The 13,625-nt window shown below is 37.9% G+C and overlaps 1 protein-coding gene across 1 annotated transcript in view; it reads right to left on the reverse strand.

Moving 5' to 3' along the window:
* The window catches only part of kif4 (kinesin family member 4), a 116,000-nt gene that overhangs the window by 52,617 nt on the left and 49,758 nt on the right, over window positions 1-13,625 (reverse strand). The window contains exons 8-10 of the mRNA XM_079834417.1: window positions 12,864-12,983; window positions 10,764-10,939; window positions 10,563-10,624 (exon numbers count right to left, since the gene is read on the reverse strand). Coding sequence (XP_079690543.1) covers window positions 10,563-10,624; window positions 10,764-10,939; window positions 12,864-12,983 — 358 coding nt within the window. The remainder of the gene's footprint in view (window positions 1-10,562; window positions 10,625-10,763; window positions 10,940-12,863; window positions 12,984-13,625) is intronic.

Here is a 13,625-nt window from a genome sequence, read left to right on the forward strand (position 1 = left end):
GCACTCTGTCTGTTTGGCGTGCATGCATGTGGTGGTGCTCATTCACATAATTCACACATTCACTGAATTTTAGCGGATATTCACTTGCAGATGGCTCATCCCCTCCTGACAGCAAAATTGACATATTTGCATGACTTTCTAACATTTACAAATGGAGAATATACTTGTGAAATGTAAGTTATGCACTGACGAAAGCACCACAACTCAGACGCATTAAAAAGCGCACTTGCGCAAGTAACATTATTTATCTGTCAGTCAGTCTGCTTTAAACTATATGTTAACTATATCAACACCTGTGTGACATGCCAGCATCCGTCACTGTCCATAAAAAAAGTTGAGAAATCTGTATAATGAAATCTACTGAATGAGAACTTCAGGTTATTATGGCGGCAGCTATGCTATGCTAAAAAGTGTTTATTTCTGAATGTGATTGTTGGTACATTTTGCCAGTATTTACCCCCCTTTAAATACAAAAATTGTATTTAAATAAGAAAAATATGCAATATTAAAATTAAATATGAAAAAATACAATATTAAAATGAAAAATATGCAACATTAAAATTATTTTCAAATAAAAGCATTTACATTAAAAGAAAAGATTTGGTCTTCAAAAAGGTACATTTTGAAAAGGGAGGGTAGTCTTATATTCAGAAAAATATGGAAATATTTTTGGTCTATAATTCAGAAGGTATGTTTAGAGTAGGGATGCACCGAATCCAGGATTCAGGTTCGGATTCAGCCGAATATTGGGCTTTTTGACAGGGTTCGGTTTCTGCCGAACCTTAGAATTCTTTTCCACCGAACCGAACCCTAGGCTTGCACTACGCGCCTCCGCTGGTCGAACGTCATGATGCCCCCCTTGATTATGGGAACGTGCTAACTACCTGGACCGTTCGACTCCAGTAGGCTGTGCGAAAGTGAAAATGGAACTCGAACAGAAAACGTGTTGTTTGGCAGTACTTTAAGTCAAAAGAAGGCGATTCAAGTCGAGCTACATTCAATTTACATTTACGCATTTGGCAGACCCTTTATCCAAAGCGACTTACAGTGCACTCCCGAGAGCAATGTGGAGTAAAGTGCCTTGCTCAAGGACACATTGGTGGTGACCGCTGGGATCGAACCAGCAACCTTCTGCATATGAGTTCAGTGGTTTAACCCACTGGACCACCATCTCCGATTTGCAATGCCGATTTGTCTCATGGTGTCAAGGACCCTAAACAATAGCCGTTGTTAAAACATTTGCGTATTAAACATCCAAAAGAATACGAGTTGTGCATGAAGGATTCTACAGACAGCAGCCAAAATGCAGCAACTTCAGGTAGAAAGAACAGTCATCCTGGCATAAAGTTGTCTATTCTTAATTAAAATTAAATTAAATTGGATGCTCATTTCGGTTAATTTTCCCAACCGACAACCGCTGCTCATTATCCGAATATTAACCGTTAACTGATAGGATTATAATATTGAATTGACATTAAATAAAAATACGATTGACGAGTGTCTGTGACTCGTTAAAAACATTTTTACCGTGCAACAAACAGCAGCATACAGATCAGATAAAATATAAAATTAATAAAATAAATAGGCCTACACAAAATATTTTTCCCTTAAATAATCACCAAATTAAGATAACAAAACGAAAATACACTGAATCCGTTTGAAGCTTTGAAGAACCAGAATAGTTTTTGTCAAATAAAAAAAATAGCATGTTTTAGTTTTTTTTTAAGTAAGTGATGTGGGTTAGTCTGGAGCACAGCCTGTTGACAGTTAAACCCGCGGCAGAAAACACCCTCTCGCCTTCCCTCTGTCTCTGCAGCACGAGCCTCCAATGACTGCTACGCGCCTTCTGCGCTCTCCGTTGTGCTGTTCTTTGAAACGACAAAGGGCGACTCTTTGTTCTATATAGAATTGTTCTATAAACCATCAGGAAACAGCGGTGAGAAGAACATGCGTGACAATGTTTACTTTAGTAAACTTGACCAAAACAACACTATGAAAAACCTTAAACAAGGCTTCAGATGGCACTGATGCCCCAGGAATACATAGATAACGACTCGCTAGAGTGGCCATGCAGCCTCGGGAAGTGCCTTTCATTTGCTTTCCACCAGTCAGGAGCTTGTACTACTGCTGTATTTTAATACCGCATAGCATATTTTGCAATATGAGCATCATTACACTGCTGTGGACGTTGTTTAATTCATTAATGTGTTTACGGTGATAATGGACTGAGGATGGGAGTAGGATTCGGTTTTCGGTATTCGGCTGAACCCCAAAAATTTTGATTCAGTGCATCCCTGGTTTAGAGAAAGCAAGACTTTTGACACAGTCTGTGACACATTTTGACATGTGCGCCTGTGTAATGTAGTTGAAGACCCTTAAATAAATTCTCCTACAAGACTGTTAAACAAAAATGATAAATCAGTAACACTTTACAATATGGTACCATTATATATCAATAGTTAATACATTCACTAACATTAACAATGAGCAATACATTTGTTACAGTATTTATTACTCTTGGTTATTAGTTAATAAAAATACAACTGTTCAATGTTAGTTCATGTTAGCTCAGGTCCATTAAATAATATTAGCATATACAACTTTTGATTTTAATATTGTATTAGTAAATGAGGAAAACAACCTTAAAAATGCCCAATTATGGATTTTTGAAAATTACCTTTCATATAGTTTAACACAGTTGAATGAAAACATCCTGCAAACTTTTATATCTGAAATTGCACCGTATATAGTTATTGTCTCTAAAAGATTAGTCGATTTGGAGTCAATTAAACAAATTGTTTTAAAAACGAATCGCAAGCTGTTTCGTTGTGACTTCAAGGCAAAACATTTGCATATTGCCCGTCCACTTATTGCGCGCACATTGTCTTTCATATTGTGCTAGTATCTGGCTAACCGGCTAACACGGTCTTACTGAAATACTACTGTAAATCAGCTGTGGGCTGCAGTATTACCTAAAACTGTCTATTAATGCAGACTGTCTGTCGTTCTTACTACTTTGAGTAAAGATAAAGGATGGAGCAAGATTTGTTTTGCAAACTTTAACGTTACATCAGTCATTTACGTCAGTTCTGGGCTAACGTATGCGCTGTTATTGATACAGTTCCCGCATGTGCACCGTAAATTCATAAATTAGAAACACACACAGACAACATGGGTTTGTTGATAGACGCAGTTGTTAATGAAGATGTGAGGAATTACAGTTGAAACCTCTCATAATGTACCTCAGACTGAGTTAGAGGGCTGCATTGGGATTGAGTCCCGCCGGGTCCCGCGGGACCCAACGTAAATCTCGCGGGAGCGGGCGGTTTGAATTTTGCTGCGGGCGGGAATGGGCGGCTAAAAAAAACACAGCGGGAATCGGCGGGATAGGGAGGTTGCCTAACGACATGATGGAGAAGATGTAATAGATGATGTAGAAAAGAACCTCAAACGAGGTAATTACAGCACAAAAGCTAAGCAAGGAAAGTCTGACATTTGGAGAAGTTTCTCAATTGTTTTGGTAGGCAAAGTCATGCGGTATAACGTTATATGTCTCCACATATTGCGCAGCTGGCAAATACATAGCTACTTGATCATACCTCACCAAAAACGCTCAGCACTCCCTGCAGGTCAAGTTGACTGTTTGGTGTTTTTGACAAACAGAAGTTTAGTGAGTGGAAATGGATTGTTTCTAAATGTCCGTTTGCTATTTTGTGTTCACATTACGTTCTGTTGAAGCATGTTTTCTCAGGTTTCCTTTCAGTCGGTCACGTTCGACGGAATTGGGATCTGTTTTTTGTTTCTCAATCTGGTTTTCTGTTTTGCAAAGCAGTCTATTTTTATGTGCAAAGTTTTTGATAAAAACGAAATTATATTTGAATGTATTTGGCCTTTTTTTTTTTACATGCAGGCCAGGGAAACGAAACAAACAACCCCATGAATCTCTTTAATAATATCAATACAAATACGTGTTTTTTTTCCTCTGCGGGACGGGAGAAGACACAAAATCAATGCATCTCTATTATTGTGCGGGAATAAATTCTCAGAGTTTTGCGGGTGCGGGCGGGAGTGGACATACATATTGCGGGAGCGGGCGGGAGTGTAACACATACGTTGCGGGAGCGGGCGGTAATGGTCAGAAATTCGGCGGGTGCGGGCGGGAGCGGGATGAAGAAAACAGTCCCGCGCAGGGCTCTAGACTGAGTAGCATCACTGAGAAACATCCTGCCCAAGGTTCGGGTTGAATAACTAGTTCTTCCTATGTGGTGAAACTCAAATCAGAAACTCAATTCAGAAAAAAACAGAATTTTTAATTAATGAACAAAAAAAGCAAGTAGTAACCTAGAATACTGTCTAACACTTAATGGCTGCTCTGTCAAGTCCTCGTCGTCAGTGAGGAACCTGGATGTGCACTTTGATACCAAGCTCTCATTTGAAAGCCAAGTTTCTAGCATCTGTAAAACTGCATTCTACCATCTTAAAAATATATCTAAATTACGGCACATGCTCTCAATGCAAAATGCTGAACAGTTAGTTCATGCGTTCATGGCTTCAAGGCTAGATTATTGTAATGCTCTACAGGGGGGTTGCTAGGGCTGGGCCGATAAACGATATGTCGAATCGTGATAAAATTCATGTCGATAACGATGATAAGCTCTGGACATTTTTACTCGATATAGATTACTGTAACACCCAATCACACAGCAGAAATAAACGCAACAACAGCCAGTCAGAGCCAGTCAGCGTGCAGCTTTTAACTTGCACATCAAAAGTACACCCTCTACTGGAAAAGAAAACTCGACTCGACAAGAAGGAAAAAATTAGTGGAAGCCGTGACGAACGTTAAATCAAAAATGAAACTAACCTTGGGTCATCATCCAAAGGCGACAAATTTTTTGATAAAAGGTAGCACGAATTGTTACTCATTTGAACCCCATCACACAGACGGCTCGGGTCAAAGTCCAAACGGCAGCAAGCTCACTAGAAGAGATCCGTTTACTCTGATCAGTCACGCGAGCACTAAACATCACTGTGAGATCCAGTGAGAAGCATTCAGCAAAAAACACAAATCTCTAGGTGATTTAAACTAGTTTAAAGCCAGACAAAACAGCGCTGACAAACATCAGAAACACTGTGTGCAATGATACAGTCAGAAGGCTTTTCGATCTTATCCATAATTTACCATGAATTTACTGTTCTGACTCTAACTGCACAATCTGTGGCAGAAATGTGTGATATATTCATATATAATTGTATTTTATTAATGTAGACATGTATTGAATCTATTAAAGGAATAATGGAACATTACATTATTTTTATGATTGAGCTATAGAATTTGTGCACTTATACTAAATGTCTTTAGGCTAGGCTACTGTTTTTCATACCATAGAAACCATATAGATACATTTTACCATGGTAGTGAAGAGCTATATGCGTGTTTTTAACTGTGGTTATCATGATCTAAATCTATGATACTATGGAAAACCAATGGTTAATTTGAATAAAACTCAGTCATAATATTCATATTTTACCATATAAAAATGAGGTTGTTACAGATGTCCGTGTTTTTGTTCATAAACATAAATTTACATCTGCATCCTCCTAACTCAAGCTACTACTACTGTCAACTCACAGTCAAATGTGCATTTCTAAGAGACAAAACATGTAATATTATTAATACTGCACTGCAAACTGTGCCGAAGATATATGTATATGGCAACACAAACCTGCTTCATGAGAAACAATATCACCTACTAGAACATGCAGAAACTAAGACATTCATTTTTTCTATCAAGACATTTATTTTGTTAAGGAAAAATGACTGGAAAAGTGTAAGGAATTCAAAAACATGAAGTGTTTGTCATATTCTGACAATAAAAAGTAGTTTAAGACCACAATTAACAGTCTGGTTTCTACAACTTTTAACTAGGAGCAAAGATCTGCCTTTAATTTTGAAATGCATAAATATTTGACATTTATCATGATAATTATTGATATCGACCGATATTACTTTTTTTTAACCGAGATCACTTTTTGGCCATATCGCCCAGCCCTAGGGGTTGCCCTGCTCGCCTAATAAACAAACTCCAGCTGGTCCAAAATGCAGCAACTCGAGTTCTTACTAGAACCAGGAAGTATGACCATATTAGCCCGGTTCTGTCAACATTGCACTGGCTCCCTATTAAACATTACATACATTTTAAAATCTTGCTTATTACTTACAAAGCACTAAATTGTTTAGCTCCCCAGTACTTGAGCGAGCGCGTAACATTCTCCATCACGTCTACTGTGGTCTCAAAATTCTGGCCAGTTGATAACACAGAGAATATCGAAATCAAGTAGTCAGCCGGATCTGGGCCGTATCCAGATCAGATGGTGGACCTGCGCCCAGACATGACCAATGCATGACCCTGAAGTGTCTGCAGAGACAGTGTCAATTAGACTCCCCCTGAAATTACCTCGTCGACACGGAATCCCAATAAACCCGTCTCCGATGTGATTACTCCGATCGTTCGAATATTCCCATTTAATAATTGTTAAATCGATATGTCATCCTCAATAAACCCGCCTTCGGCCTGGCGGCTCTGATCTTTCGAATATCGCAATTTAATAATTGTTTAATCAATACGTCATCCTCAATAAACCCGTCTCCGGCCTGACGGCGCCGATCTTTCGAATATTGCAATTTAATAATTGTTTAATCAATACGTCATCCTCAATAAACCCGTCTCCGGCCTGACGGCGCCGATCTTTTGAATATTGTAATTTAATAATTGTTTAATCAATACGTCATTCCTCAATAAACCTGTCTTCAGCGTGTTGCCTCCGATCTTTCGAATATTCCGATCTAATATGACCTCTGACTAGGGCTGTACGATTAATCGAAAAATAATCGAAACCGAAATTCAGAATCTCTAACCGACGTATTTTTCCCCATGTCGGTTATTTCGGTTTTAGTCACGTGACTCCGCCCCGTCAGTCACATCAAGTGCAGTTTGCAGGCACACGGAGAGATGCATGAGCAGTTATCTTTGTTTATAGATGCCCAGATTCACTATAGTAACTGCATGTTTTACAAAGTTTATACAGGTCAGTTAATTGCCGTTCTCCTAAGCGCTGCCACACACACACACACAGACGGCGCGCGCAAGCCCCGAAGCCAGATCGCTTTCACTTTCTTCCTCATAAAGTTTGTCAAGTAAATGCGTTTAAAGGCTTGAACATTTAAAGCGATTGTGCACTATTCAAAAACAACAATACGGAAAACTGATCCGTTCAGTGCTCAGCTTTTTTCTGTGGCACAGAGCAGAGCCGCGTCTCTGACAACGCGCGCACGCCCTGACGGCAGACCTCTTTCACCTGCGTCCTCACAAAGCTTTTTCATTTGTATGCGTTTTAAGGACTACCAGTTTAAACATTAAAGCAATTTTAGGCCATCAGATGTGTATTATGTTGAACTAATGCCTGACATTTGTGACAAACGAACACTCAGACAGAAGCTCACACATCACGTGAAGATCACACGCAGAAACGCAGTGTCAACACTGTCCTGTGATTAAAGTAAAGTCACTAAAGTAGCTTTGAAACGCAACCGTTATAGGCATATATTTTAATAACTTTGAAGTAGGCAAAAAACCACAGCTTCATAATGAATAGAAAACATTTTTTTTCTATATCGTCATAAATATAGTTATCGCAAATATTCTTGAAATATCGTGATATAATTTTGAGGCTATATCGCCCACCCCTAGATGACATCACCGTTTTCTCCGGAGCGCCGGTAAGACCAAATTAAATTCTGTTGTATTATTTTCCTGTTTAACACTGTGAAGCTGCTTTGAAACAATCTGCATTGTAAAAAGCGCTATATAAATAAAGTTGACTTGAGATTGTGAAAACATTTTAGGTCGACGCATATAGCAGAGAATAGACTGGGCACACGATTGTTACTTATGTGACTTGCTTGACGTTAAAAAGAGTTATTAAATGCAATAACTTACGAAAAACAACTCCTTGCAGTCTCACGCTGTCTGCTGTCTGACACACCGAAATGTGCACACAAGCCGCCTCTCTGAAAGCGTGTGATCCCTTCAATTGTCTTGTTACACAATCGAAATATACACACACACAGTTATGTCAAAATGGCTGTCTTGATGAGTATTCATGTAAACACAGTCAGTTATGCTTTAAGTGAATAATATCAGTAGGGGAAAGAAACCGAATGTGTGACAATTTTATTTGTGCATTAAACCTGCCGCTGTCTGTCAACAACAAAAGAAAAAGAGAAAATCACTCAGTGCTCTTGCCTGAATAACCTTTGTAGCTTTATTATGTATTAGGGATGAAACGGTATGGAAATTTCACATCACGATTATAGTGACCCAAATTATCACGGTTATCAATATATTTTCACGGTTTTGTTCAAATGAGATGAAAGTGTTCAAAAAGAACAGATGCACACACTTAAAACATTTCAACAAGTTTTATATTTGAAAATCAACAAACAACAAATAACTAAAGCAGCTCTATGCACTTTAAGATAGATTATATTCTGTGGGATTTCCTTCCTTATAATGGCCGTCATCAATAGCAACAAAAAACACATAAATAATAATTTGTCATAAATATAATCTCTAATATTATCTCTGTAAATATATTCTCAAGCAATATTCTTATCAGTGTTCAGCAATGATGCATTTAAATATAGCATATTTTGCGTAAGAGCCCAAACAGTATAGGCTACTAGTGAAATAATGCATATCCATATTTCCATATGATTTGACAGTTTATTTTATTAAATATCAAAATGTGTGCATCATACCTGACACCTAGATGATCACTTTACAGTCAGTTTTATGACTGTCATTCTCTTCAAATGCTATTGAAGTCAGAAACGTGTATAACGTTACCAATGTTGTATTGTATGTAACTAGAGACGGCCCCTAAATTCTAAAAACTTTATGCCAGTCATATCAGATGCGCTGTGGTTCTGCTGTGTTTTTTAAAAACTATTTTCGCTGCTGAAATAGAACAAAAACAGTCAACCACGGTATGATGAGTGAATCTCCTGCGTACATCGCACACACATCTCCGCTTTGAGAGCAGATTTCAGCGTAAGAACGGCGCATGCTCTGAACAAAACTCCGGCTAATCTGAACGCCTCTGATTATGAGACATTGCATTCATAAACGCAATAGAAACACGTATGATTGGTTATAATGCGCAACGCGATTATAACAGATGGCTTTTGAGAAGACTAAGTTCAACCGCCAAAGTGGCTAACGTTAGTGTGCAGCCGAAATAACGTTACACCAGCAAATGGCGGTTGTTAATGTCAAGCCCTGATTATTATCCCTTAAATGTCGCCCTAGTCTTTCTGAATTTGTTCGTTCGCGTCACGTTATTATTTCCCAGAAGTAGTTTTGTTATTGAGGTCAAAGTCCACTTGCCTTGCGTTCGCAGATGTGAAGTGTTTTCCCCTAGTACAGCGACTTTCTTCTGGCATGTTCTGCAGACAGGGTGACCATCTTCGATTAAGTTTCCCTCAGGACTTTTGTAAAAGCCAAAATATGACAACGCCTCAGAATTGGTCCTTTTAGAAGTCTGAAAAATCTCCCGGCGCTGTCACTGCCATCTCTTCTCATTCAAAAAACAGCGCTGCGCCTGTCAGACTGACTAGACAAGATTTACCGCAAGTTTTCACAATCGTGATAATCACACGCAGTTTTAATGATAATTAAATTAAATTACTAAGTCACTAAATTTTAATCGTGGTTTATCGTGAAACCGGTAATCGTTTCATCCCTATTATGTATCAGTGTATATTTAATTCATGTGAAGACTACGGTTTTTGGTTCTTATTTTTAATAACAACGATAAATTAAAATAACAAATAATCGTCAACCCCTAGTTCAGGTGTCTTAGTTTACCTCAATGTTCTTGATGTTATATCAAATAAGGTTGATATAACTATACATTACCAAGTCAAGCAAAGAGTTTTTGGAATTTAAATATTGGCATTTCATTTGTTGTTTGTTTACATTGATGTTAATTATATTGTCAGATTTGTCACATACATTTTTGCTAAAACACTGCTGGTCACTTTCAGAAGTTGTAGGCGATGCTTTTTCCCAGAAAGAATGTGAAACACATAAATGGTATCATTCTCAGTTTTTAAATAAATTTTTTTATATAATTTAAATAGATTTTACACACTTAGAGCAATATTATATCGAATATCGCATTATTTAACAAGGTATTGCATATCGCAATTTTCTCCAATATCGCACAGCCCTAGACTAATCCATCTAGTCGCTTGAGAATCATTGGTGATGTGCAATGTATATTATGAGAAAATGAGTTTTTGACCTTTGCTGCATGTAAACCTGTTGTTGGAGACAAAATTTAAAATAGCATAATAGGGGCACTTTAAGATAAATGAATGCTTTATAATTTTTTTCATTGTTAGTTCATGTTAACTAATGTAATGTAGTAACCTAATGTAAAAAAAGGAACCAGGAACTTTACTGTAAAGTGTTACCCGAAAAAAAAATAGGCCATACCCAGTCAGTACAGATGCAACACCACCACGGGCATGTAGGAGCATCACCTGAAGATCTTGCACCTGTGTTTAAAAAACAAAACAAATTAGAATAAAAAATAAATAAAAAAAACACCTAAATAATTCACTCAGCATTCGACTTAAAATTAAGTAACTTGTCATGAAACGGCAGTCCTTTGAAAACCCACACTAGACCAAGTACCTGCTGTTTGAGTCGCTTCATTTCTAGTGCACGTGGGTCAACATTGAGAACAGGCTTATTCTTAATTTTACGGGCACGGTCAGCATAACGCAACGTGTTGATGGTCTCCTCAATGTTGGAGTCCGCTGGACTGACACACGCAATCATCAAGGTGTGGCTGTTACCTCCGAGAGAGTCTGGGGAAAAGGTTTAAGAAGCATTTCATGACCAACTAGCCAAAATTCAACAATTACTGCTAAACTGAAAAAAATAACACATTCCCATTTCACACTTCACCACTTCTGCATAGCATTCTTTTTAGATTGTACATTGTTTTAAAAGCTTTAGAGAAAAAGAAAATATTGCTGTAACTATTGAAAAGGTTGAAACAACAACAACCTTTATTTATAAAGCACATTTAAAACACAATATGGATTGATCCAAAGTGCTGTACAGAGTACAAAGCAGACATATACAAACATAATTACAGGTTTTCAAACGCTAAAGAATAAAAATACGATCTAAGAGTAGATTTAAAAATGTCCAATGAAGGGGCAGACCTCACATGATAGGGGATACCATTCCAAAGCTCGGGCCCAGTCACAGAAAAGGGCCGATCACCCTTTGATTTATAGCGACACCGAAGCACAGTTAAGAGCAAGTGAGTAGACGATCTAAGTGCCCTAGCGGGACAATAAGGCACAAGATCACCACTTATATACCTTGGTGCACGGCCAGATAACGCCTTATATATAAACATTAGGATTTTAAAATCAACTCTAAAATTTAATGGGAAGCCAGTGAAGAGATGCTAAAATAGGGGAAATGTGGTCCCTCTTTTTGGACCCAGTCAGCAGTCTAGCAGCCGCATTTTGAACAACTTGCAATCGTGATACTGAAGACCGGAATAAAGAGAGTTGCAATAATCTAATCGTGATTTTACAAGAGCATGAATCACAACTACTAAATCTTTGCTTGAAAGGAGATGCTTCAGTTTTGCAATAGATCTTAAATGGAAAAAACTTACTCTCATAACAGTACTAATTTGTTTATCAAAAAATAGTGAAGAGTCAAAGATCACTCCAAGATTTTGTATTTGTTTGTGTGTATTTGATGAAAGAGGACCTAACTGGGCTTCCAGAGCAGGGGAGGAATTTGCAGGGCAACTTAGAATTAAAACCTCCGTTTTATCCTCATTTAGCTGCAAAATATTATTTGCCATCCACCTCTTGATGTCATTTACACATTTCAATAACAGATGAACCAGTAGTGTCCAGCCTTACTGGTAGGTAAAACTGGGAATAGTCTGCATAACGATATGAAATGTTGTATTTCTGAAAAATGAGGGCCAAGGGAAGCATATAAAGGGAAAACAATAAAGGTCCCAAAATGGATCCCTGGGGCACACCACACAAAACAGGTGCAGATGATGAGGAAAGGATGGCGAGGTACGAAGCAAACCATTGTAATACAGTGCCTTTGACACCTACCATACATTCTAGTCGTTCAAGAAGGATGTTATGGTCAATGGTATCAAATGCTGCACTCAGGTCCAACAAAACCAGCACTACACAAGAGCCTAAATCCAGAGCAAGCAGGATATCATTTGTAACCCTCAACAGAGCGGACTCAGTGCTATGTAATGATCTAAACCCAGACTGGAACATGTCCAAAATATTAAAAGAATCCAAATAGGTCTGAAACTGTGAAAACACTACTTTCTCCAAAAGCTTAGAGATGAAAGGCAGTTTAGAGATTGGTTGATAGTTATTGCACAGTCTTTCATCTTGAAATGAAAGACAAATGAAAGACAAACTTTGTGTTGGCTTGAAAAAAGCCTGAAAGATTAAGAGGTTGAATAATTTGAAGTTTGAAGATCATAATGAATGCAAGATAGATAGGATTTAAAACATTACTAGGCACTGTTAGCATGTTGCTAGATGTTATAACGTTAGGGCTTGTTAACACGTTTTAGCATGATGCCAGCACATTAGCATTCTAACATGTCTTAAAACGTGTCTCGTCTTAAATTTCTTGAAAGTTCACTCCCTCACTGTAATATGGTGTAGTAAAAAAGTGATTTGATGAACAACTGACTTAAATTGACTAAATTAATCTTACCCTGTAAGAGGCGTGTCAGTTTGGAGTCCCTGTATGGCACAAAGGTCCCCTTCTTGCTTTCATCACCAAGTGCACTGATCACATTCCCCAGAGACAGCAGTCCACGGTTAATGCTGATTCCTGCGAGACAAATGTCGTCAAGAATGTGTTTAAGGAACGTTCCATCATTTACTCCATGACTTACTTTCACAGAACACAAATATAGAAATTTTGGAGAATATCCTGGTCACACTTTAACATCATGCAAATGGATTGAGGACTGGGGGAGTCAAGCTCAAAAAATAAAATAACACCAATAATGCATGCAAGGACGTAGTTAGGGGTGTGATACCACTGCATTTTTATAACATTTCATGAGTTCATTTGCCCATTTAGGTAATCTTTAAGCTAATGAGGTTGAACTTATTTGGCTTGCTGTCCACAGTGAAAGAGAATCGAGAAAGCAGCTTCAACTCAAGCTCTGATATACCACAGGAACTACTAGTGCTTGGAAGATAAGTATGGGTGGCAAGATACTTGTATCATATTAGTGGAGAGTAGGGGTGTCGCAGATAACCACAATATTTAAAATGAATGGGACTCTTAGATTTGCATGACAGGTAAATGCTCCTGTTTTTTTTTTCTCCCTCCCTTGTTGCAGCCATAAAAATAATTCAGCTTTGTTTGTAATGTCAAAGTAGTGATATTTCATTTCATTTCTTTATTAAGTTAATTTAGAAAAATGTTGAGCAATTTTTGTTTGTTAAATTAAAGTTTTTGTTT

The sequence above is a fragment of the Gobio gobio genome (genome assembly GCF_949357685.1).
Source record: "Gobio gobio genome assembly, chromosome: 14".
In the NCBI taxonomy this organism is placed as follows: Eukaryota; Metazoa; Chordata; class Actinopteri; order Cypriniformes; family Gobionidae; genus Gobio; species Gobio gobio.